Raw genomic sequence first — 27,270 nt, 5'->3', positions numbered from 1 at the left:
CGGGCTGGTCACCCCTATGGGGGGCGGATCTCGGAAACACAGCATGGGGTGGATCTGCATAGAACCTCCCTTCAAGACCTGGGAGCTTGACACTGTTAGCAGGATGGGCACAGTGGCCAGATAGCTGGCCAGGTCCTTGAAACAGGTGCCATTTCTGCTTCTCACCCTGGCCCCCTAATGGATGGCCCCAGCTATGCCTTCTGGGCCTGGCATCCGCACATCTTGTGAGAGCGTGGCACCACCCCATTCCTATCTTCTCCTTGGGGCCCCTCTCTGCCCGTCCCTTCGCGCCTGACCGAGCTGCTCCCCTTGGGCAAAAAAGTAAGAAAAAAACTGATGACTGAAGAGAAGTAAAGAATGGGTGGAGATCATCTGTATGCCTGTTTTCCCAGCGCTTTGGGAGGCCAAGGTCAGTGGATCACTCAAAGCCAGGATCTTGAGACCAGGCTGATCAACATGGAAAAACCCCATCTCTATTAAAAATACAAAAATCAGCCAGTCTTGGTGGAACGTGCCTGCAGTCCCAGCTATTTGAGTGGTTGAGGCACAAGAATCACTTGAGCCCTGAAGGAAAGGATTGCAATGAGCCCAGATTGCACCACTGCACTCCAGCCTAAATGACAAACTGAGATATTGTCTCCAAAACAAAACAAAGAACAAGAATGGGTGGGAAATACTTAAAATGATCAAATTTTATTTGGTTGCTTTGATGTTCTACAGCTGAAACTCAATCACAGACAAAGTAGTATTTCATTATTTTTCCATCAGTAACTCAATAACAAGATATTTCTGGTGGATAAATTGCTACAACAGGTTAAAAGTTTTCATTCAGGGGCTCTTTATTTCTGATATTCCTTGGTAACCATCCTTGCAGGGATAACATTCTCATCACTGTAGAACTTTAGCTTCTCTTTCCGACTCTGTAGGACACGGGTCCCTGAAGTTCTCATTGATGTCACCTCAATATTTTCCTTCAGCCTTGCCCCCTGCTGTTATGTTTTTTTCCCTCACACTGAGCACTTCCCTGTGCTTCCTTTAAGTTGCATGTGGCCTGGACACAGTCACTCATGCCAGTAATCCCAGCACTTTAGGAAGCTGAGGCAGGAGGATCCCATAAGCCCAGCGGAGGCAGGAGGATCCCAGAGCAACACAGAGAAACCCTGTCTCAAATTGTCTTTAATAAAAATTTTGGAATTATTAAAAAATGAAATAAATAAGAAAAGAGAAAAATAGTTTGCACCTACATAGTAGATTTTAGTGTCCAAGTGCCTGGAAGAGAACTTTGGATTTCTCTACCCCACTGGGCACGCCTTCCCTAGCAGCAAAGATGGAGCTCCAGTTCCTCAGACGGTGATGAGCCACAGGAAGGGCAGGGGGTGGGGCCAATGAAGATCCTCTTGGGCTGCCTGACTTCCCTCAGTGTACACATCAGCTCAGCCCGAAGTGGGGTGAAGATCTCCCAAATGACACGAACCAAGGAATTCAAACTCTCCTCAGGGGCAGGATATGTCTCCAGGCTTAACTTGCTCAGCCCACGGGTGTGGCGCAACAGGTCCTTCAGGGCGTCAATAGACATGCAATTTCTGCCAAAGTAGAAGGTGGTGAGCTGGGAGCAGTGGCTCAGGCCAGGCAGGATGGCACTGAGTTGGGAGTAGTGGATCTGACAGCCCTCCAACACGAGGGTCTCAAGAGAGGCAGCAATTTTCTCTAGCAGAGCTCCTAGGGGTTCAAGACTGATGCGGAACAGCAGCACGTAGCTGAGATTCAGATGCTTTAGGTAACCGAGGCTTGGGAACTGGGAGAGACACTTCACATCCTCTTCCAATAGGTTGCCACAAGTTAATTCCAAGTTCTCCAAGGGGTTCTGGAGGCACCTGTGGAGATCAAGAAGTTAGTTCTGGGCAATGGTACCAGTTAGATGAAGGTAGTGGGGAATAACCTCAAGGAAAATACCTGCTTCAACCAAACACAAGTTTGTTGCCACCATCTGATGATGGTCCTCATGCAAGTTGCTGCATCATGAGGACCCTGATCGTTCAGGGGCCGTCCCATTTTAGCCTCAGCCCTTTCACCATTGCTTGTGTGATTGGCTCAAGGCCATGAAATCTCTAAAGCCTTTTTTTTTCATCTTTTAGCAGAAAACTTCATCTCTGGGCCACAGGTACCCGGTGGGAGATGTGCACAAAGAACTCAACTGAGCAAGGTCTAGGGACATCAGCTAGGACTACATGTCAGCAGGGGCTCCCTGACATGCCTGCATCTGCAAACCAACTGTCACTTTTTACCACTCTCATGCCTACTCCCTCACCTCCATCCCCGAAGCACACATTTCCCATGTCAATTACCTTTCCTGGAGTTCAAAACAACCTTTTACAAACAGGGAATTAGAGACAGGATCATTCGTGATCACTAAGCTGGTGAGGACAGACCTTCTATTGTGAAATGGACAGGTTTGATGTGCTTTCCCTCCTTTCATACCCTCTTCTATTATCTCTTTGACATCATATCAACTTGAAACACACTTTGTAACAGGAAATTCACACGTGCACCCCCAATAGAGCTGAAACCCCCACTAACTAGCTTGTACATGATGTCCCTCTCTAGCTTCTACCCCAGGTGACCCCTCTGCCCTTATTGCAGTGATCCTGTGATAGCCACTCCAGGACATGGAACACTGAATGGGACAATGTGTTGACATTCTGGTGTCCCCTTCACTGTGACGTTGCCACTGGCTGGCACACAGTACATGCCTTCTAGTGTTTGCTGTAACAGAACAAGTCTGTGCTGTGGTCTGCATACAAAGTGCACAATCCTTTCTCACCTGATCAGCTGTTCCAGGTGCCCACTGAAGAAGGTGATCAATTTTATTTTAAGCAACTGGAGGTGATCCAGCCTGAGGAACACAGAGCTGAATTTGGCGACTAACCATCCCTGGAGTTCATTATCTGACGTGTAATGATGGCACCTGGAGAAAACGAGTTTGCCAAGAGTCTTCATCCCCTTCAGGTAACAACGAAGCTTTCTTATCAGATGTGGCCAGCACGTGTTGTGAATTTCCAGCTCCTCAATACTATTCAGGTATATTATTTTCTTTTTTTTTCATTATACTTCAAGTTTTAGGGTACATGTGCACATTATTTTCAATGACTTTCTGAGATATTTAATTGACATTAGATAATTGACCAGCTTACTACAGCACAGGTGTACTAAACCTCTCCTTTGGTAAACCCACTGAAAGAGGTATCTCAGGCATTCATCCTGGGGTATTGCCTTGAGGCAGATGTCTATGAACACCTTTAAGGGCTGGTGCTCTCCCGTCCTTGGACAGTCCTCTGCTGTCTGCCTCTTACTCATGGCCTCTGGGAAGCAGGACAGGGCCCAGGCTCCAGGCCATATGGCCCAGAAATTCTCATCAACATCCCGCAAATCCAGCACTTGAAGTTTCCACCTCCTATGGATAAAGTAAGGGAGAGGCTCAGAATTTAGAAGGACTCATCCCTGACCTTTGCTTTCATTCTCATCCCATAAATCAGTTGCTCCTGTCCTCAGTGCTCCCTGTTCTCTTTGTCTTTTCTCAATCCCTTTTCCCTTTGGATTCTGACTGGTCCCCACTTCTATTCCCTTTACCTTCCCCTGAGTAAAAGCCGGTTTCTGTTCCCACAGTGGACCCTGTATGGTGAGCAGTCCTTTCTCTGAGGATCTGGACAATGGCCAAAGCCTCCCTGAGCTTCCTCGCCAACACCATCAGAAGACTCTGGGCCACACTTGGGTTACTTCTCTGCCTGACCCTGCTGTTCTTTCCCTGGACACCTAAGCCCTATCTATCAGCCCTCCTGGGTCACCTCACCTGGGGCGATCCTTCTGTGTAAGCAGCATATGAAGCCCTTCCAGCAATGCTTTCAACGGCTCCAGATGAAGCGTCTTCATCAGCGATCCCAGAGGGAGGCAGGTGAAGGGCCAGGCCTGCACCATCACCGTCAGAGTCTGGAGGTGTCTCCTGCTGAAGGCCTCCATGAAGAGTGGGAGATAGAGCACCCTGGGCAGCTCCTCCACAGCAGAGATGGCCAAGGCCTGGTCTCTTAGCAGGCTCTGCCCTGCCAGCTCCAGGAGTCTCGGTGGGGCCTGGATGCTCATCCTGATGAATCTTCAAGAAAAATCTCTAGAAGACAAATCCAGGGAAAATGTATCACTCTCAGGGCAAACACAATCACCTCATCTTCCCCTAGGACCAATATCATTGCTCTGGTAGAGGTTGAAAAATTACCACTTTACCCCAATTCCACTGTGCTTGGTGGCCTCACATCTATACTTCTTCTCCTGCTTCCAAGGAAACCAGGAAGAATATCTTCCAAACACCAAGGAAGGAGGGGTCAAAGAGACCATTGACCCATTAATTTTCATCCTTCGCTCCACTGAATCCCAGAACCACTGGACAGTGCCACTGAGGATCCTGAAATCCAAGCTCTACCTCTTTGAGGAAAAATTTCTTGTCACTTACCACCCTAAAGCATTCAGAATGAGTGTCCCGTGGGCCCAGACAGCCTCCATTCTCAGTTTACACCATGAACATGCTGGGGGAACACTAAAGGGACTCCCTAAAATCGATGCCATTATTTTTTATTTTGAAAATTTTCTACCAGAAATGGACCAGGTGCTGTGGCTCATGTCTGTAATCCCAACACTGCTGGACACCAAGGCAGGCAGATCACTTGAGGTCAGGAGTTTGAGAACAGCCTGGCCTACATAATGAAACCATGTCTCTACTAAATATACAAAAATTAAGAATCATTTGACTCCAGAAGGCAGAGGTTGCAGTGAGCCGACATCGTACCACTGCACTCCAGCCTGGGTGACAGAGTTGGACTCTGACTCAAAAATAAACAAATTGATAAATTAATTAATTTAAATATTAGCCAGATGTGGTCATGCATGACTGTAATCCTACCTACTCTGGAGGCAGAGGAAGGAGAATCACTTGAAGCCCAGAGGCAGAGTTTCCAGGGAGCCCAGCTCAGGGCCCTGCACTCCAGTCTGGGTGACACACTCAGAGTACATCGCAGAAAAAAACAAACTAATTCACTGGAACTGTAAAAGTGGTGTGATGGTATTCCACAGCATTTGGAAGGTATGTATAGAAATGCTAACTGTAGCTGGGCGTGCTGGCTCACTCCTGTAATCCCAGCACTTTGGGAGTCTGAGGTGGGCAGATCTCCTGAGGTCAGGAGTTTGAGTCCAGCATGGCCAACATGACAAAACCCCGTGTCTACTAAAAATACAAAAATTAGCTGGGCATGGTGGTGAGTGCCTGTAATCCAAGCTACTCAGGAGGCTGAAGCAGGAGAATCACATGTAACTAGGAGGCAGAAATTTCAGTGAGCCAAACCACACCATGGCACTCCAGCCTGGGCAACAATAGGGAAACTCCATCTCAAAAAGAAAATTAACCAGAAACTGTAAAAGTGCTACCACGCTATTCTAGAGCACTGTTTCAAGCTTTGATTTTTTTTCTAAATGCAATTTTGTCTTTATTTCAAAAATGTTGATTGTGCTTTTCTTTACGTCATTTCAGAATTCTTGTTGGGAGCCATTTTGTGAAGAGAGGAAGACTGAGCTGTTTTGGCTGCATTTCTGGCCTCGAGCTGCAGTCAGCTTCTCCACGTAGAACCCGGCAGTAGGAGACTTAGAATCGAATCTCTTCTCCCTCCCGCCTCCTGTTTTTGGCTTTTGGAGAAACCTTATCATCCAACACAATGGCCAGCAACGTTACCAACAAGATGGATCCTCACTCCATGAACTCCCGTGTGTTCACTGGGAATCTCAACACTCTTGTTGTCAAGAAATCGGATGTGGAGGCGATCTTTTCCAAGTATGGCAAAATTGCGGGCTGCTCTGTTCATAAGGGCTTTGCCTTCGTTCAATATGATAAGGAGAAAAATGCCCGGGCTGCTGTAGCAGGAGAGGATGGCAGAATGATTGCTAGCCAAGTTGTAGATATTAACCTGGCTGAAGAGCCAAAAGTGAACCGAGGAAACGCAGGTGTGAACCGATCAGCAGCGGAGATGTACGGCTCCTCTTTTGACTTGGACTATGGCTTTCAACGGCATTATTATGATGGGATGTACAGTTTCCCAGCACGTGTACCTCCTCCTCCTCCCATTGCTCTGACTGTAGTGCCCTCGAAACGTCAGCGTGTATCAGGAAACACCTCACGAAGGGGCAAAAGTGGCTTCAATTCTAAGAGTGGAAAGCGGGGATCTTCCAAGTCTGGAAAGCTGAAAGGAGATGACCTTCAGGCCATTAAGCAGGAGTTGACCCAGATAAAACAGAAAGTGGATTCTCTCCTGGAAAACCTGGAAAAAATTGAAAAGGAACAGAGCAAACAAGAGGTAGAGGTGAAAAATGCTAAGTCAGAAGAGGAGCAGAGCAGTAGCTCCATGAAGAACGATGAGACTCATGTGAAGATGGAGTCTGAGGGGGGTGCAGAAGACTCTGCTGAGGAGGGGGACCCACTGGATGATGATGATAATGAAGATCAGGGGGACAACCAGCTAGAGTTGATCAAGAATAATGAAAAAGAGGCTGAGGAAGGAGAGGATAACAGAGACAGCACCAATGGCCAGGATGACTCTTAAGCACATAGTGGGGTTGAGAAATCTTATCCCATTGTTTCTTTACCTAGGAGCTTGTCTAACAACAAATTTTTCACCAGAACCTCTCCCTTAGTATCTTCAGCACATGCTTACTGTTCTCCCCATCCTTGTCCTTCCCACATTCATTAATTCATATTGCCCTGCGCCTAGTCCCATTTTCACTTCCCTTGACACCCCTAGTAGTTTTCCTAAGTCTTACCCTGTAATTTTTGCTTTTAATTTTGACACCTCTTTATGACTTAACAGTAAAAAGGTTGTATGGTTTTTATCAACTGTCTCCAAAATAATTTCTTTTTATGCAGGGAATACGGTTCTTTTCTTTCATACATAAGTTCAGTAGTTGCTTCCCTAACTGCAAAGGCAATCTCATTCGGTTGAGTAGCTCCTGAAAGCAGCTTGGAGTTACAAGTATGTGTGTTACACCCCATATTAGTGTGCTGTGTGGGGCAGTTCAACAAAAATCTAACAATGTATTTTTGTGAATGAGAGTTGGCATGTCAAATGCATCCTCAGAAACAAAATTGGTGTTTTAGTCTTCAAATGTGTTTTCTAAAGTTGATACTGTGGGTTGTTTTTGTGAACAGCTTGATGTTTGGGACCTTTTTCCTCAAAATAAACAAGTCCTTATTAAACCAGCAATTTAAAGAAAAAAAATTCTTGGTGGGAGCAGTGACCCATGCCTGTAACTACAACACTTTGGGAGGCCAAGGCGGGAGGATCATTTGAGCCCAGGGGTTCGAGACCAACCTGGGCAACATGGCAAAACCCTGTCTCTACGAAACATTTGTTTTGAGGGGCGGGATGGAGGCTCACTCTGTTACCCAGGCTGGAATGGAGTGGCACAATCTCAGCTCACTCCAACCTCTGCCTCCCAGGCTCAAGCGATTCTCATGCCTCAGCCTCCTGAGTAGCTGGGATTATAGCCACCCACCACCATGAGCAGCTCATTTTCATATTTTTGATAGAGATGGCAGTTCACCATGTTGGCCAGGCTGGTCTCAAACTCCTAACCTCAAGTGATCCACCTGCTTTGGCCTCCCAAAGGGCTGGGATTACACCAGTGAGCCACCAATGCCCTGCCTCTTTTTTAAAAAATGAGATGGGCATGGTTGAAGGGGAGCAGCCTCTCCATACCTGTGGGTATATCGCATCAGGTGGGACGACAGACTGTGAAAAGAAATAAGACACAGAGACAAAGTATGGAGAAAGAACAGGGGGCCCAGGGGACCGGCGCTCAGCATAAAACGTGAGCAAAGGAATCTGTGTCACAAATGAGTTCAAGGGAAGGTACTCTGCTTGGATGTGCATGTAGGCCAGATGTATGCTTCCCTCCACCCAAACATCTCAGTGGAGTAAAGAATAAAAGAGCAGCATTGCTGCCAACATGTCTCACCTCCCAATACAGGACAGTTTGTCTCCTATCTCAGAATAGAACAAATCTACAATTGGGTTTTATACCGAGACATTCCATTCCCAGGGACAGGCAGGAGACAGAGGCCTTCCTCTTTTCTCAACTGCCAGAGGCCTTCCTCTTTTACTAATATTCCTCAGCACAGACCCTTCACGGGAGTTGGGCTGGGGGATGGTCAGGTCTCTCCCATCCCAAGAGGCCATATCTCAGGCTATCACATGGGGAGAAACCTTAGACAATACCCGGCTTTCCAGGGCAGAGGTCCCTGTGGCTTTCCACAGTGCATTGTGCCCCTGGTTTATCAAGAATGGAGAATGGCGATGATTTTACCAAGCATATTGCCTGTATACATATTGTTAACAAGGCACATCCTGCACTGCCCTAGATCCCTTAAACCTTGATTCCATGCAACACGTGTTCTTGTGAGCTCAAGGTTGGGGCAAAGTTACAGATTAATAGCATCTCAGGGCAAAGCAATTCTTCAGGGTACAGGTCAAAATGGAGTTTCTTATGTCTTCCTTTTCTACATAGACACAGTAACAGTCTGATCTCTCTTTCTTTTCCCTACACATGGTGGCATGCATCTGTAGTCCCAGCTACTTGGGTGGCTGAGGTGGGAGAATCCCTTGAACCCAGAAGATTGATGCTGCAGTGAGCCATGCTCACACCAGTGCTGTACTCCAGCCTGGGCAGCAGAGTCAGACTGTCGAAAAAAAAAAGATCTTAATCAAACAGTTAAAAAAGTGCAATTAATTGTAATCAGTAGGCAGATCCCAAATTCCCCAAAAAAGGAGAGAAAGAGAGTTTAGAAGGCTCTACATGCTAGCGTCCCATTCAGACTGTTTAATCCTACCATTGTGGTTTTGTAAGAAAAACAGCCTTAAAGATTTCCAATAATTCTCACTATGGTCATAAATTATCCTGGCTGTCATTTTCCCATCAACTTAAAAAGGCACGCGAGAGGCCGGGCATGGTGGCTCATACCTGTAATCCCAGCAATTTGGGAAGCCGAGGCAGGTGGATCACCTGAGATCAGGAGTTTGAGACCAGCCTGGCCAACATGGAGAAACTCCATTTCTACTAAAAATACAAAAAATAGCCGGGCATGGTGGTAGGCACCTGTATTCTCAAGTACTTGGGAGGCTGAGGCAGGAAAAACAGTTGAACCCGAGAGGTGGAGGTTGCATTGAGCCAAGATAGCACCTTTGCACTCCAGCCTGGCCACACAGCAAGATTCCATCTCCAAAAAATACTACTAATAATAATTATAACAGCATGTCCATTCACTCTCCAAAGTGTCCGGGACTGGACAATTAATTGTGAGGCCCTCTTCTCTAGCACCCTACGCTATAGCATATATGTGGATTAAAATAAATACACATAAAAATGCAAGTATATATTCTATATACTTTCCATATACTTATATTATATAAGGTCACATGCAAATTCAAGGCTAGGTCAAAGAGTAGAGTGGCAATATATGGAAAGGGGAGTGGAAGTGAATAATGGTAATAAAAGGAAACAGATAGATATAGATATAGATATGAATAGGTAGACATACACATATATAGCTGCAAGAAGGGGGGTTGTCATGGACAAATGATGACAGTGAGCCGTGTAAAAAGGCTAAAATTCTTGTGATTGGGTTTCCATTTTCAGGATGAGTTGTAGCTTACCTTTTTAGAAAGGCTGATGATGCAGTCATAGCAAATAAGTGATTATAAAATGTGCTTCCTTTCTGGGGCAATTCTGGAGAAATCTCTAATGGTATGAGAATTCAGTTTACTGGGCAGGTTATCACACAGATAAAATTTTACAGATCCAATGACACTAGCATTAACTTCATTATCCTTGGTATTCTATAAAGGTTGAGTGAACAAATGGTATCTTTAAACTAAAATTAGCTAAACTGACAAAGAAATCTGGATTATTATTATTTATTTTTGAGACAGAGTCTCTGTTGCCCAGGCTGGAGTACAGTGGTGCTACCTTGGCTCACTGCAACCTCTGCCTCCCGGGTTCAAGGGGTTCTCCTGCCTCAGCCACCTAAGTAGCTGGGATTACAGGCACACACCACCACACCCAGCTAATTTTATTATTTTTGGCAGAAGTGGGGTTTCACCATGTTGGCCAGGTTGGTCTTGAACCCCTGACATCGGGATCTGCCTGCCTCAGCCTCCTAAAGTGCTGGGATTATAGGCATGAGCCACCACACCTGGCCGAATCTTTTTTTCTTTTCTCAAAGATGGTGTCATAGTATTGGGTTCTATGCACTTAGGAGAGTGAGCCCATCATTCAGTAACAATATGAATTAATACTGCAAGACCTTGATGCAGAATTTCAAAGACTATTTCCAGTAGGTGAAGGAGGCTTTCAGTGATGCTTAGATCTTCCTGCCCTAGCATTTGGAGATTGCATCCTTTAGAAATGACACCAAGGGAAATCTGCGCATGAGCAGCAATGGACGGGACCGTACCAGATGACTGAAACTTAAAGATACCCTAGGAAAAGTCTTCCCTAGAAGCAGACATCATCACATGTTAGACAGCTTTTCCAAGACAATGGAGCAAGACTCCATTTGATCTTCTTCCATTGACTGAGACTTGGTTTTGTTTTGTATTAACACAAAATTCTCAAACCTGTATTTTATATTGTTAGGTACTTTCACCACTCAAACCAAACACTTTCTAAGGTCTCCTGTTCAAAATGTAGCCACTCTCACTAACCAAAGCAATTACTGGCTATGGAGTCATTTAGATGAAAGGGAAGGATCCCAAATAATAGTAGAACCTGCTCTCATACACAGTTGGGAAGCAATTGAGGATGCTAACTTCATGATAAGGTTTGTTATCCTTCCTTTGGAAGGTTGGTTAATATTGATAATTAAATGACTTGGTACTGGAAGAAGCTATAGGTGCAAATGGGTGGCCTATGACTATTATTGATTTCATTACTGGTAATTTATCTCTATGCATAGAAAACATTAGTGTAACTGGGTCTAATCTAGGTGGTGTCCCAGACTCTTGTTGCCCAGGCTGTTGAGGCAGAAATAATTAAACAAAGCTTCATTGGAAGCTAAATGTCAGGATCGACCTGGAAGACACACACTGACAAAATGAGTGTTTTCCAAAGTCTGTTACAAGTTGGAATGCTTTTATAAGAAAGGTTGAAAGAAGGGAATGGGACTCCTCCTATCAGTTGTTTTTTTTTAATTTTCTTTTGTTTTATCCTGGCAAGGCTCTAACAGAGTTGAGCTTTTTTGTTTTTGTTTTTTCCATTGGAAGGGACAATACAGAGGTTACAATCATTGACTTTAGATGACAACATGACAGGCAAAAATATTTTCCTTGCAAGACAACCAGCAAAACTTCACGATCAGAATCAAATCAGTGTCCTTCTCACTGTCACTGGGTGAAGCCTTCATCAGTCTACTTGAAGAGTCTCAGGCACTCATGAAGTCAAGATCAGATTCTTTACTCAGGGACAGGATGTAAGCCAATCATAAGACCTTCCACAGATGATTAATTTGGAAGTCTACCTAATGTGACCTGCAGGTTTTCACTGGCAATATGCAGGTGCAGATATGACAAAGAATAATCCTGACCTTCATATCACTAGCTGTTGAGGATTGGGATTCTTTTGTCCCTTTCTCTCCATAAAACCAGGTTACTCATCTTGTGTGGCAACAAAATATATGGTCTACTTAACAGAGAAAGACACTCCACAAAAAAAAAAAAAAAGGATTTTTATTATGAAATGAGCAAAGCCATGGGAATGGATGTGAGATTATTCGGGGAAGTAAAGGAAGACAAAGGTTTTGAAAGGAAAAATGAGGAGAATTGCATAAATTTTTTTGAAAGACTCATTCTTGGTCACAAGTATGAAAACCAAGGGAGCCTCAGTGCAATGTTGGAAAGATTCCTCCTCCACCCTCTCAATAACCCCCAACACATTTACCAAGTCTTCATTCACTCCCAGGATTCCATTAAAATACCCAGCTCCACTCTGACCAGCCTCCACCTTCACTTCCCTTTATAATTTTGACATAAATTTGTTACAGGACCATCAGGTTCCTATGCCTGCTGCACAGTAGTTTACCAATATTCTGAGACAGCAGGGTTTGCAGCACAAAGTTTAATGATCACAAGGTGGCTGAATGAGAAGCTGGGAGGAGATCCTCAAATTCATCTCCCCAAGGAGTACTGAGGGTTTCCAGTGGATCCTGGATAGCAAGGGGCTGGAAAGTTGGTGTAGTTTGATGGCAATAAGAGGTATGAAGTTATCACGATGTCAGAACGGCATTCTTTGGTGAGTGGATGCCTTGCAGGGCCCTTCAGATCAGCTCGCATCAGTAGTTTCACTGACATGCAGAACCTGAAAGAATATCTCAAATGAAAAAGTGAATGTTTCACAATGCTTAAATTGTTGTCTGCAGCGTAGTTAAGGGGAAGTGTAGTCTAAGTTCTACACGATTTGGGGACAGTAGGCTGCCAGCAACCATGATGAAGCAGGTCAGAGGGCAAGCTGACCTCCTGGTGAATGCTGAATGTGCTGCAAGCTTGGTTTGTTTTTGTTTCTCCCCTTCTCCTTTTCACTGATTAAAGTTATAAAGTTTAGAGATACGGTTTCAATTTCTTCCAGACAAGCCTTAACCTAAGCCCTGAGACCACTCAAGCCCTCAGTGGCACCTCTCTTCCACCAGCATGAGCAAATAAATTGCTACCTTAGGTGATATAAAACCCACAAGACCATTCGATACATGGAGATTTTTTTTCTGATTTTGTAGGGATGACTCCTCTGTTTTATAAAGCTGTTTTAACTATAAAACAATTTTATAATTTTGATGTGGCCAAAGATCTCCCAACACTACTTTCAGGTTTTATTTTTCTGTCTACTATCCGGAACCGATCAAACCCTTCCCTGCCTCAACCTCGGGACTATGTAGGTCATATATCAGTAAAATTCCATCAGTGTTTGCGGAGTTCATGAATGAATGAATTCTTTTTTTTTTTTTTTTTTTTTTTTGACAAAGTCTAACTCTGTCACCCAGAACGGTGTGAAATGGTGCAATCTTGGCTCACTGCAACCATTGCCTCCTGGATTCAAGCGATTCTCCCACCTCAGCCTCCTGAGTAGCTGGATTACAGGCACCTGCCATCATGCCAGGATAATTTTTGTGTTCTTGTAGAGATGGGGTTTCACCATGTTGGCGTTGCAGGTCTTGATCGCCTGACCTCAGGTGATCCAGCCAACTTGGACTCTCAAAGTGCAGGGATTACAGGTGTGAGCCACCTCACCCGGCCTTTAATGAGTGAATTCTTGATTTCCACCCTATTCCTAACACTGTCAATTTCTTGATTCATGAACTTAATATGGATAGCTGATATGAATGGATATCTGATTCAATCCAGTAATCTGGGGACAGCCAAAAACCCAATCAAGATTAACTGGGTGGAGCTTCAGAAATGCAATCAGATAGCACTTGTTGATTGGAAGCAAGCACTGAATACATGGAGGGGTGTGGGTGGGAATTGTGATTAGAAAGATCAATAAAAGTTTCTGAAGACCCACAGGAGAGACCCAAAGTCTTCAAGTCTGGAGTTCCTGCTTGGTTCTTCCTGAGGTCTAAGCACTCTGCAAACTCAGTCCAGATCTAGTAAGTCACTCATTTCTGGAAGGACACTCCCATTTGATCTATAGTCAGCTGGTCTGGGACTGGGACAATGCAGCCTTTGATGGCACCGAGCTATATCTGTCTTTTATATATATATATGAACAATTTGAAGATTTGAATTTTTTCCTCTATATGCAGTTTTGTCTTTATTTCAAAAAATTGGATTGTGCTTTGGTTTATGTCATTTCAAAATTCTTGATGGGAGCAATGACTCATGCCCATAACCTCAACACCTTGGGAGGCCAAAGCGAGAGGTTCATTTGAGCCCAGGTGTTTGAGACCAACCTGGGCGACATGGCAAAAATGCATCTCTACAAAACATTCTTTTTTTGAAGCGGGGATGGAGTCTCACTCTGTTGCCAAGGTTGGAGTGCAGTGGCAAGAGCTCAACTCACTGCAACCTCTTCCTCCCAGGCTTTTCAAGCCTCAGCTTCCTGAGTAGCTGGTATTACATCCCTCTGCCACCATGCCTGCTTAAGTTTTGTATTTTTAGTAGCGGTGGGGTTTCACCATGCTGGCCAGGTTGGTCTCAAACTCCTGACATCAAGTGATCCTCCTGCCTCAGCCCCTCAAAGTGCTGGAACGACAGCCGTGAGCCAATGGTGGTCAGCCTCTACAAAATATATATATCTTTTAATTTGCCAGGCATGGTAGCATGCATCTGTATTCCCAGCTATTTGGTTTGCTGACATGGGAGAATCACTTGAGTCCAGAAGATTGAGACTGCAGTGAGCCATGCTCACACCACTGCTGTACTCCAGCCTGGGCAACAGAGTAAGACCCTGCTAAAAACAAAAACAAAAACAAAACAAACAAAAAAAAACCTTAACCAAAGAGAATCTTTGACCTTAATTTTAAACCAATCACATCCTCACTGTAATTCTTCCTCCCGAATGGAGACATGGGTGTTGGGGTGCATGCCTGTAATCCCAGCTACGTGGAAGGCTGAAGCATGAGAATTGCTTGAATCTCAGAGGCGGAAGTTACAGTGAGCTGAGATGGAGCTGCTGCACTCCAGCCTGGGCGACAAAGTGACACTCAGCTTCACCCACACCAAAAAAAATTAGATTATACCACCCAGGTGATCACTGGATACATGAAGATTTCTATTGTGTTTTCTTGGGGACTGTCAACTCCGTCTTTGAAAACTTTTTTAACTCTGAAATATTTTGATAAATTTGATGTGGCCAAGGATCCCTCAACAAAGATACTTTCAAGTTTGCTTTCTTTCTCTCTAATATCAGGAAGAGATTCAACTCTTCCCTATCTCACACTCAGGACTATGAAGGACACATATTAGTAAACCTCCATGTTTGTGGAGGGAATCAGTGAATGACTCCTGGACTTTCACCCTATCCCTAAATCTTTCACTTTCATGGATGAATATCTAATTCAATCAGTTAATCTGGAAGAAAGCCAAAAATCCAATCAGGATTAACTGTGTAGAGTTTAAGAAGTCAAATCAAATGTAGTTCTCCCTCTCTCTCTCTTTTCTTTTCTTTTCTTTTCTTTTTTTTTTTTTTTTTTTTTTTTTTTTTTTTTGAATCTAGCCTATTTCACAGGCTGGAGTGCAGCGGTGTATTGTCAGCTCACTGCAACCTCTGCCTCCTGAGTTCAAGCGATCCTCCCACCTCAGCCTCCCTAGTAGCTTCGACTATAGGCACAGACCACCGCACCTGGCTAATTTTTCTAATTTTGGTAGAGGTAGGGTTTTACCATGTTGGCCAGGCTGGTCTCAAACTCCTGACCTCAGATAATCCACCTGCCTCTGCCTCCCAGAGTGCTGGGATTACAGGTGTGAGTCACTGCACACAGCCAAAGTGGTTCATTTTGAATATGTGTGAGAGGTGTGTATTGGAAACATCTGTGTCTTGCCAATGATGCATAACACTGTCACATAGCTTTCAAAGCTTCTCACTGAAATTTTCAATAATGAGACCAGGCAGAGGCTCATGCCTGCAATCCCAGCACTGTGGGAGGCCAAAGTGGGTGGATTGTTTGAGTCTAGGAGTTCAAGACCAGCCTGGACAACATAGTGAAACCCACTGTCTTTACAAAAAGTCAAAAAATAAAAGAGTAGCTGGGTATGAGATCTGAGCTTCAGAGATCCTCGGTAACATTTGCAGTGCTATGAGTTTAGTGGATCAGTGGCTAATAATTCATAGACTAGGAGGGATCTTGCCTGCTCTTTAGAAGTTGGGACACATTCTTCATGGTACCAGAAGGGTAGAACTATGTCTCTGTGGCCACTTATTGCAGAAAGGAACTGGAGTAAACTGAGGGCTCTTTCACACATGCTAGAGAAATGACTTGGGCCCTGGGAGAATTGGGGGTTGCAGGGGATCGGCCTGAGGAACTTGCCTTTTTGCTGGATTGTGCTGTAGAGTTTTTCCTTTCAGATTTGTCAGAATGAGCCTCCAGGCCCCATCCAGACTCCTGGAGCTGGCAGGGCAGAGCCTGCTGAGGAACCAGTTCTTGACCATCTTCACCCTGGACTAGCTGCCCAGGGAGGTCTCCCCTCTGATGTTCATGGAGGCCATCAGCATGAGATGTTGTGAGGCCCTGAAGCTGATGGTGCAGGCCTGGCCCTCCCTTCACCTCCCTCTGGGATCCCTGATGAAGACACCTCATCTGGAGACCTTGCGAGCTGTGCTGAAGGGACTTGATACACTAGTGTTCCAGAAGGTTTGCCCCAGTTGAGGTGACTCAGGTGGCCTGGTGGGAAGGGTCCAGGCATCCAGGGAAGGGACAGCTGGCTCAGGAGGAGTGGCAGTGTGTGGGAGCTAGGGTGGCTCAGAGGCTTCTGATGGTGCCCATGAGAGGCCTTGGCCATTGCCCAGATCCTCCGGAAAAGGAATGCTCACCATACAGGGTCCACTGAGGAAACAGGAACCTGCTTCCTCCCAGTGGAAGGTAAAGGTACTAGAAGTGGGTACCACGCAGAATCCAAGGGGGAACGGGATGGAGAAAAGACAGAAGGAGGAGCACTGGGACAGGAGCAGCTGACTCATGTCCTGGATGTGGAGTGAAAGTTCAGGTCAAGGGTCGGTCCTTGCCTACATTCTGAGCTTTTCCCTTATGTTACGCACAGGAGGTGGAAACTTCAAGTGCTGGATTTGAGGGATGTTGATGAGAATTTCTGGACCATATGGTCTGGAGTCAGGGTCCTCCCCTGCTCCCCAGAAGCCATGAGTAAGAGGAAGACAGTGGAGGACTGTCCAAGGATGGGAGAGTGCCAGCCCTTGAAGGTGTTCATAGACCTCTGCCTAGAGGAAAGTACACAGGATGAATGCCTGAGCTACCTCTGAAGGTGGATCCACTACAGAAGAGGCCTAGTGCACCTGTGTTGTAGTAAGGTGCAGAATTACTCAATGCCAACTTCAAGTTTCAGAAATCTATTGGAAAAGACATACCCAGACAGTATCCAGCAGTTGGAAGTCTGGAAAAAGTGCTCTCTCAATAAAACAGGAAAGTTTGCCCCTTACCTGAGCCAGATGAGCAATCTTCGCAAACTTTTTAGCCTTCGGTTATGAGCCTGAGTTATACGTGAGCGGCCAATGGCAGTTCATTCCTGACTTGGATTGTCCATTCCTCTGCCTGTACTACCCCCAGATGCATTATATAAGAAAGGTCAGTAATATCAAAGAGCACCTGGAGCACCTGCTCAGGTAGGAAACAATGCTGGGCTTTCTCTGCAGACCATAACACATAGTTTTGTTCTTTTTCACAGTAAGCGTTAGTGGGCATCTACTGTGTGCCATCCACTGGGGATGTCACAGGGAATGGGATGCTAGAATGTCAACTCATTAAGCTGTTCAGTGTTCTATATCCTGAAGTTGGTATCACAAGACCACTCAAATAAGGGCAGAGGGATGGCCTGGGGTAGATGCTACAGAGAGAGATGTATAGGGAGCTAGTTAGTTGGGGGTTCAGATCTAGTGAAGGTGCATTTGTGAATTCCTCCTTAGGAAGTGTGTATAAAGTTAATATGATGAAAACGTATTCTTCATAAAGAGGAGGGTATGAAAGAAGGGAAAGTGCAGTCTGGTGCGATGTCTCACGCCTGTAATCTCAGGACTTTGGAAGGCTGAGGCAGGCAGATCACGAGGTCAGGAGTTTCAGACCACCCTGGCCAACACAGTGAATCCCTATCTCTATTAAAAATACAAAATTTAGCTGAGCATGGTGACAGGCACCTGTAATCCCAGCTACTTGGGAGGCTGAGGCAAGGGAAGTGAAGGCTGCAGTGAGCTGAGATTGTGCCACTGCACTCCAGCCTAAGTTACAGTGTGAGACTCTGTGTCAAAAAAAAAAAGAAAAAAAAAAGAAAAGAAAAAGAAGAAGGGAAAGTGCATGAAACCTGTGCATTTCACAGTAGAAGCTCCGTCCTCAGCAGCTTAATAAACACCAATGATCCTGTCTGTAATTCCCTGTGTGTGAAAGGTTGTTTCGAACTCCAGGAAAGGTAATTGATATGGGAAGTGCATGCTTCTGGGATGGAGGGTGAGGGAGTAGGTGTGAGAGTGGTACCAATCACACAAGCGAGGCTGAAAGGACGGAGCCTAAAATAGAGCTGCCCCTGAATGATCTGAGTCTTCATCAGGCAGCACCTTGCATGCAGACCATCATCTGGTGATGGGAACAAACTTGTGTTTGGGTGAAACAGGCTTCCCCGTTGCAGTTACTATAACACCTGTGTGGTAGTAAGGTGCAGAATTACTCAATGCCCACTTCAAGTTTACCATTGAGATGATTTCCCACCCCCCTCCTCTAACTGGCACCATTGCCCATAACTAACTTCTTGCTCTCCCCAGGTACCTCAAGAACCCCTTGGGGGCCTTTATATTCAGTGATGCTTACCTAACTGATCGGGACATGGAGTGTCTGTCTCAGTGCCCAAGCCTCAGTCAGCTAAAGGAGCTGTGTCTGATTCATATCCTGATGGGGACCACCAATCTTGAGCCCCTTGGAGTTCTGCTGGAGAAAGTTGATGCTACTCTGAAGACCCTCGTCTCAGAGAACTGTCGGATCCAGGCCCCCCAACTCAGGGTCTCCCTGCCTGCCCTGAGCCACTGTTCCCAGCTCACCACCTTCTACTTTCATGGAAATCAGACATCCATGAATGCTCTGAAAGATCTGCTGCGTCACACAGGCAGGCTGAGCAAGTTAGGCCTGGACATGTATCCTGCGCCTCTGGAGTGTCTTGACAACAGGGATCATGCCAATTGGGAGATCCTCACCCCAATTCGGGCTGAGCTGATGCGTACACTCAGGGAAGTCAGGCAGAACAGGAGGATCTTCTTTGGTCCCACCCCCTGCCCTTCCTGTGGCTCATGGCCATCTGAGAAACTGGAGTTCCATCTTTGCTCCTAGGGAAGGCCTGGTTAGTGGGATGGATAAGCTTTCTTCCGGACACTTGGGAACTAAAATCTTGTACATGGGTGCATTTTTTATTTGAATTTAATTTAATTGTTTATATTTTTATTTTATTTTATTTTATTTTTGAGACAGAGTCTCACTCTGTCCCTCAGGATGAAGTGTAGTGGCACAATCTCAGCTCATGGCAAGCTTTATCTCCTGGGTTCAAGTCATTCTCCTGCCTCAGCCTGCCAAGTAACTGGTGTTATGGGTGTGGGCCCCAAGCCCGGCTAATTTTTGTATTTTTAGTAGAGACAGGGTTTCACAATGTTGGCGGAGGCTGGCCTCTAACTCCTGACCTCAAGTGATCTGACCGCCTTGGGCTTCCACAGTTCCAGGTTTACAAGTGTGTGCAGCCGGGCCCGGTCAGCCGTTTCTTAAAGGAAGCACACAGCTGTGTGTTTCAGGCACCTGCTCACCGTGAGTGGAAAAACAAAGGTGACTCAGCCGGGGGCAGGACTGGGTTAAAAATGCTGACTTGGAATCAATGAGGCCTTCAGGGACCTGTGTTCTAGACTCAGAAATGGAGCCTGAAGTTGTAGACTGATGCAGGAGTTACCACCGCAAGGATGGTTATTTAAAAATGTCAAAAATAAATGGAACCTGAATGGAAACTTTCTGGTGTCTTCCACGATTGATCAACCTGTTTTAGACATTTATGTATCAGAAGTCTCTAGAAATCAGCCTCCTGGGTTCAAGCAACTCTCCTGCCTCAGCCTCCCGAGTAGCTGGGACTACAAGGAACCGCCACCACACCTGGCTAATTTTTGTATTTTCAGTAGAAAGGTGGTTTCACCATGTTGGCCAGTCTGGTCTCCAACCCCTGACCTCAGGAAAAGCACTTGCCTCAGCCTCCCAAAGTGCTTGGATTGTAGACATGAGCCACTGCACCTGGCCTGATATTCTGATACAAGCATAAAATGCGTAATATTCAAATCATGGTAACTGGGATATCCACCATCTCAAGAATTTATCATTTCTTTCTGCTAGCAACATTCCAATTCCATTGTTTTAATTATGTAGAAATTTACTACGAACTATTGTCAACATGACTTGCCCTATTGTGCTACTAAACCCCAGATCTTATTCCTGTCTCTGTTTTTGTTCCCATTAACCATCCCCTTCTTATTCTCTATTTCCCAGTACCCTTCCTAGCTTCTGATAACCGTCATTTTACTATTTTTAAGTTTCGTGTTTTTTAATTCCCAAATATGAGTGCGAACATGCCATGTTTGTCTTTCTGTATCTGGCTTACTTCACTCAACATAACGCCCTCCAGTTCCATCCATGTTGTCGCAGAGGACAGGATTTCCTTCATGTTTATGGCTCAACGATATTCTGTTGTGTATGTTTACCACATTTTCTTGATCCATTCATCTGTTGATGGACACTTATGTTGATTCCAAATTTTGGCTATTGTAGATAGTGCTGCAATAAATAGGAGAGTGCAGGCTGAGTGCAGTGGCTCATGCCTGTAATCCCAGAATTTTGGGAGGCTGAGGCAGGTGGATTACTTGAGGTCAGGAGTTCGAGACCAGCCTGACCAACATGGTAGTGTAGATATCTCCTGGATATATTTCTTTTTTTTTTCTGGATATATATCCAGCAGTGGGATTTATGGTTTATATGGTAATCCTATTTTTATTTTTTGGAGGAAACTCCATACTGCTTTCCATAGTAGTTGTACTAATTTACATAACTACCAATGTTGTACCAGGGTTCTCATTTCTCCATATTCTTCATAGCATCCATTATTTTCAGTTGGTTTTTTATGGGGGAGCTCCCCTTACTATTAAAACTCAAATCCAGTTTGGTGTAAACACAGAAACCCTGCTAGAGTTGCCTGCCACCTTTGAAACAGGCCATTGGAATGAAAATTGTCCACCTATGCACCAGGTCTCTATTGGACAGAAGGCTTTTGTCCCAGAGGTTGTTCACATTAGAGGACATTTCTTTTTTGTTTTTCTTTACTTTTCTGACTTTTTTTTTTTTTTTTTTGAGGTAGAGTTTCACTATTGTTGCCCAGGCTGGAGTGCAATGGTGGGAACTCAGCTCACTGCAGCCTCCACCTCCCGAGTTCAAGTGATTCTCCTGCCTCAGCCTCCCAAGCAGCTGGGATTACATTCATGCACCACCACAGCTGGCTAATTTTGTATTTTTAGTAGAGACAGGGTTTCTCCATGTTGGTTAGGCTGGTCTCCAACTCCCAACCTCAGGTTATTCCCCCACCTCAGCCTCCCAAAGTGCTGGGATTACAGGCATGAGCCACCACATCTGGCTAGAGGACATTTCTGATGCCTCCATATTGATGGAATTTAAAATAACTCTCTGGTAAATTGTTTTCTATAATAGCTTTAAATAAAAATGGAGAAGCTGAGATTAAGATCATTGCAGACTTAGGTACAGTATTGGTGGAAACCAGGGCTGCCATATCCAGTTTACAGCCAATATATCAGCAAATCCCTTGGAGAAAGGAAAATATTTCTGAGGAGGGGTTTCACATGAAGTTCGGAAAATTCCTGTGTTTGAAGCAGTCCAAATGACATTTGGACCATTTTTAGGAAAGTGTGGCTTTTTATTAAGTGACAACATGGGGATGAGATTTGCTTTCTCTGTTAAGGTGATGCGTAAAGCTTTCTTTGGAGGGAGAGAAAACCCTAGAGTTTCCTGACCTTCCTTAACCTGAACTGCTTGTTTCCCTAAAAGCAGAAATTGATCATATTGGAATCCAAACTCATACCAACCTTGACCTTCATGAAGTACTCAAGTGTTTCTGCTCTTCTTCTTCATGTGATGTAGAAAGTATTAAAAGTGATGAGTCTAGGCCGGGCACGGTGGTTCATGCCTGTAATCTCAGCACTTTCAGAGGCCGAGGTGGGTGCATCACCTGTAGTCAGGAGTTCCAGACCAGCCTGGGCAATATGGTGAAACTCTCTCTCTACTAAAAATACAAAAACTAGCTGTGTGTGGTGGCCTGTGCCTGTAATTCCAGCTAACTGGGAGACTGAGGCAGGAGAATCACTTGAACAGGGAGGCAGAGGTTGCAGTGAGTCGAGATCGCACCATTGCACTCCAGCCTGGAAAACAAGAGTGAAACTCCATCTCAAAAAAAAATTAATAAATAAATACATTATAAATAAATTAATTAATTAATGCTTTAAAGAAAAAAGAAATAAACTTTGCCTACAAGTTTCATATGCAATTGAATACCTCTTAAATTTTGATGTGAACCGACCGGGCATGGTGGCTGAGGCCTGTAATCCCAGCACTTTGGGAGGCCGAGGCGGGCAGACCACGAAGTCAGGAGATTGAGTCCATCCTAGTTAACATGGTGAAACCCCGTCTTTACTAAAAATACAAAAAATTAGCCAGATGTAGTGGCATGCACCTGTAGTCCCGGCTATTTAGGAGGCTGAGGCAGGAAAATTGCTTGAACCGGGGAGGCAGAGGTCAAAGTGAGCTGAGATCGTGCCACTGCATTCCAGCCTGGTGATGGAGCAAGACTCCATCTCAAAAAATAAATGAATAAAATAAATCAATCAATAAAAATATTGTGACAGGAACCAACATTGCTCAACTTGTACACTAATGTCTTACAAAATCCTTTCCTTGTCACCTTCAAATCTCCATTTCAAATGCTACACTCTGGAAAACTCTACCACTTGGTTACCATTTCCTGATGATGGAGAAGACCATACCTGTGTGTGTGGCATCAGAACTATTGACTCCTCCTATTGATGTTTAAGATATTCCATTACACAAACCTGGGTTCATACTTTTTGTTGATAGATCTTATGCCAAAAATGTAGGCAAAAAATGCCAAGCAGGAAATGCTATCAGTTCTGAAGATGAATTCATAGAGATGGAAATTCTTTCAGAATTTATTTTTCCAGATTTTTTCGTTGTTTGTTTGTTCGTTTGTGTTTGTTCGTTTTCAGACGGAGTCTTGCTCTGTCACCAAGTTGGAGTGCAGTGGGGAAATCTTGGCTGACTGCAACCTCCTCCTCCTGAGTTCAAGCGACTCTCCTGCCTCAGTCTCTTGAGTAGCTAGGATTATGGGTGGGTGCCAACATGCTCAGCTAATTTTTGTATTTTTAGCAGAGACAGGGTTTCACCATGTTGGCTAGGATGGTCTCAATTTTTTGGCATCGTGATCTACCTGCCTTGGCATCCTGAAGTGCTGGGATTACAGGTGTGAGCCACCACCGTGCCCGGCCTTTTTTTTTTTCCTTTTGAGATGGAGTCTCACTCTATTGCCCGGGCTGGGAATGGGACTCCTCCTATCAATTATTTTTTTAAATTTTCTTTTGTTTTATTGACCTGACAAGGCTCAAATAGAGTTGAGTTTTTGTTTTTGTTTTTTCCATTGGAAGGGACAATACAGAGGTTACAATCATTGGCTTTAGATGACAAGATAAAAGAATAAAACATATTCCTTGCAAGACAACCAGCAAAACTTCATGATCAGCATCAAATCAGTGCCTTCTCACTGTCAGTGGGTGGAAGCCTTCATCAATACTTGTAGAGTTTGAAGCACTCATGAAGTCACGATCAGACTCTTTACTCAGGGACAGGATGTAAGCCAAGCAAAAGACCTTCCACAGGTGGTGAATTTGGAAGCCTGCCCAATGTGACCTGCAAGTTTTCACTGGCAATATGCAGGTGCAGATATGACAAAGAATAACCATGACCTTTACATCACCCCCAGCTGTTGAGGAATGGGATCCTTTTGACCCTTTCTGTCCAGAGAACCAGGTTGCGAATCTTGTGTGGCAACAAAATATATGGTCTACTTAACAGAGAAGAAGACTCTGTAAAAAAAAAAATGTTTATTATTAAGTAAGCAAAGAAATGGGAATAGATGTGAGATTATTTGGGGAGATAAAGGAAGTTGAAGGTTTTGAAAGGAAAAATAAGGAGGATTATACAAATTGTTTTGAAAGACTCATACTTGGTCATAAGGATTAAAACCAAAAGGGCATCAGTGCAATGTTAGATAGATTCCTCTTACACCCACTCAATAACCCCCAACATGTTCAGCAAGTCTTAGTTCACTCCCAGGTTCCCATTAAAAACCCAGCTCAACCCTGACCAGCTCCACCCTCACTTCCCATTTGCAATTTTCGCATGACTTTATTACAGGACCATCAGGTTCCTATGCCTGCTGCACAGTAGCTTAGCAATATTCTGAGACAGCAGGGTTTGCAGCAGAGAGTTTAATGATCACAAGGTGGCTGAATGAGAAGCTAGGAGGAGATCCTCAAATTCATCTCCCCAAGGAGTACTGAGGGTTTCCAGTGGATGCTGGATAGCAAGGGGCCGGAAAGTTGGGGTAGCGGTAAGAGGGAAGAAGTCAACAGGATGTAGAAACTGCATTCTTTGGTGAGTTGGTGCCTTGCAGGGCCCTTCAGATCAGCTGGCATCAGTAGTTTCACTGACATGCAGAACCTGAAAGAATATCTCAAATGAAAAAGTTAATGTTTTGCAATGCTTGAATCGTTGTCTGCAGGGAAGTTAAGGGGAACTGTAATCTAAGGTCTATATGATTTTGGAACAGTAGGCTGCCAGCAACCATGAAGAACCAGGTCAGAGAGCAAGAAGACCTCCTGATGAATGCTGAATGTGTTGCAAGCTTGGTTTATTTTTGTTTCTCTCCCTCCCTTCTTCACTGATTAAATTTATAAAGTTTATCGATGTGGTTTCAATTTCTTCCAAAGAAGCCTTAACCTAAGCCCTGAGACCACTCACGCCCTCAGTGGCACCTCTCCTCCACCAGAACGAGCATGTAATCTGCTACCTTAGGTTATACAAAATCCCGAAGACCATTCAATACATTGAGATTTTCATTCTGATTTCGTAGGGATGACTCCTCTGTTTTTAGAAAGCTTTTTAAAGTATAAAGCATTTTTATCTTTTGATGTGGCCAAGGATCTCCTAACAACACTACTTTCAGATTTTATTTTTCTGTCTAATGTCGTAAACAGATCAAATCCTTCCCTGCCTCACACTCAAGACTATGAAGTGCACATATTAGTAAAATACCATCAGTGTCTGTGGAGTTCATGAATGAATGATTTTTTTATTTTTTGACAGAATGTCCCTCTGTCACCCAGACTGGAGTGCAGTGGCACAATTCTGGCTCACTGCAACCATTGCCTCCTGGGTTCAAGCAATTCTCCTGCCTCAGCCTCCCAAGTAGCTGGGTTTCAGGCGCCTGCCATCATGCCCAGCTAATTTTTGTATTTTTGTATTTTTGTAGAGACGGGGTTTCACCTTTTTGACCTGGCTCCTCTTGAACCCCTGACATCAGGTGATTTACTCACCTTGTCCTTCCAAAGTGCTGGAATTACAGGTATGAGCAACCTCGCACACCCTTGAATGAAAGTATTCTTGACTTCTACCCTATCCCTAACACTGTCAATTTCTTGCTTCACGAACTGAATATAGATATGTGATATGAATGGATATCTGACTCAATCCATTAATCTGGGGAAAGCCAAAAACCCAATTAGGATTAACTGGGTGGAGCTTCACAAATGTAATCATATATTGCTTTTTGACTGGAAGCTAGCAGCGGATACGTGGAGGGGCGTGGGGGGGAGTTGTGATAAGAAAGGTCAGTAAAAGCTTCTAAAGACCCACAGGAGAGACCCAAAGTCTTCAAGCCTGGAGTTCCTGCCTGGTTCTTCCTGAGGTCTGAGCACCTTCTAAACTACATCCAGATCTGGTAAGTCACTAATTTCTGTAAGGACACTCCCATCTGACCTACAGTCAGTCGGTCTGTGATGGTGACAGTACAGCCTACGATAGCACAGAGCTATATCCAGTCCTTTTTTTTTTTCATATGAACAATTTGAAGCATTGAATGTTTTCCTCTAAATGCAGTTCTGTCTTTATTTCAAAAAAGTTGATTGTGCTTTGGTTTAGGTCATTTCAAAATTCTTGAAGGGAGCAGTGACTTATGCCTTTAACCCCAACACTTTTGGAGGCCAAAATGGGAGGATCATTTCAGCCCAGGGGTTTGAGACCAACCTGGGCAACATGACAAAAACCCTCCTCTACACAGTGTTTTTTTTTTTTTGAGGGTGGGGATGGAGTCTCACTGTGTTGCCCAGACTGGAGTGCAGTGGCACGATCTCAACTCACTGCAACCTTCACTTCCCGGGTTCAAGCAATTCTCATGCCTCAGTCTCCAGTCTCAGAAGCTGGTGTCACAGACATCTGAAACCATGCCTGGCTAAGTTTTGTATTTTTAGTAGAGGTGGGGTTTCACCAAGCTGGCCAGGTTGGTCTCAAACACCTGACCTCAAGTGATCCACCTGCCTTGGCCTCCCAAAGTGCTGGGATTACAGCTGTGAGTCACTGGTGCTTGGCCTCTACTTTTTTTTTTAATTAGCCGAGCATGGTGACATGCATCTGTAGTCCCAGCTATTTGGGTGGCTGGTGTGGGAGAATCACTTGAGCCCAGAAGATTGAGGCCGCAGTGAGCCATGCTCACACCACTGATGTACTCCAGCCTGGGCATAAGAGAGAGACCCTGTCCAAAAAACAAAAACAAAATCAATCAAAAAGGATCTTTGACCTTAATTTTAAACCAATCACATCCTCTTTCACCCAAATGGAGACATGGCAGTGGGGGTGCATGCCTGTAATCCCAGCTACGTGGAAGGCTGAAGCATGAGAATTGCTTGAATCTCAGAGGTGGAGGTTACAGTGAGCTGAGATGGCACCGCTGTACTCCAGCCTGGGCGACAAAGTGAGACTTAGCTTCACCCACACCAAAAAATATTAGATGATACCACCCAGGTGATCATTAGATACATGAAGATTTCTACTGTGTTTTCTTAGGGACTGTCATCTCTGTCTTTGAAAACTGTTTTAACTCTGAAATATTTTGATAAATTTGACGTGGCCAAGGATCCCTCAACAAAGATACTTTCAAGTTTTTTCTTTCTGTCTAATATCAGGAAGAGATTCAACCCTTCCCTATCTCACACTCAGGACTGTGAAGGACACATATTAGTAAAACTCCATGTTTGTGGAGGGAATCAGTGAAGGAGTCCTGGACTTTCACCCTAACCCTAAATCTTTCACTTTGATGGATGAATATCTAATTC

The 27,270-nt window shown here is 44.6% G+C and overlaps 1 protein-coding gene and 2 pseudogenes across 1 annotated transcript; 2 read left to right on the top strand and 1 right to left on the bottom strand.

Annotated features, from left to right (window-relative positions):
• Nucleotides 1-1,075: 1,075 nt before the first annotated feature.
• Nucleotides 1,076-4,134, bottom strand: LOC134728966 (PRAME family member 2-like; annotated as a pseudogene).
• Nucleotides 4,135-5,516: 1,382 nt separating this feature from the next.
• LOC134728965 (heterogeneous nuclear ribonucleoprotein C-like 2) lies at nucleotides 5,517-6,685 on the top strand. The gene has a single exon (XM_063596223.1). The coding sequence runs from the start codon at nucleotides 5,751-5,753 to the stop codon at nucleotides 6,630-6,632; it is 882 nt and encodes a 293-aa protein (XP_063452293.1). The 5' UTR covers nucleotides 5,517-5,750; the 3' UTR covers nucleotides 6,633-6,685.
• A 9,261-nt stretch (nucleotides 6,686-15,946) lies between these two features.
• Nucleotides 15,947-20,340, top strand: LOC129395009 (PRAME family member 10-like; annotated as a pseudogene).
• Nucleotides 20,341-27,270: the final 6,930 nt, after the last annotated feature.

Source organism: Pan paniscus, chromosome 1, assembly GCF_029289425.2.
Source record: "Pan paniscus chromosome 1, NHGRI_mPanPan1-v2.0_pri, whole genome shotgun sequence".
NCBI classification, from domain to species: Eukaryota; Metazoa; Chordata; class Mammalia; order Primates; family Hominidae; genus Pan; species Pan paniscus.
This window is presented reverse-complemented; position numbering and strand designations above follow the sequence as displayed.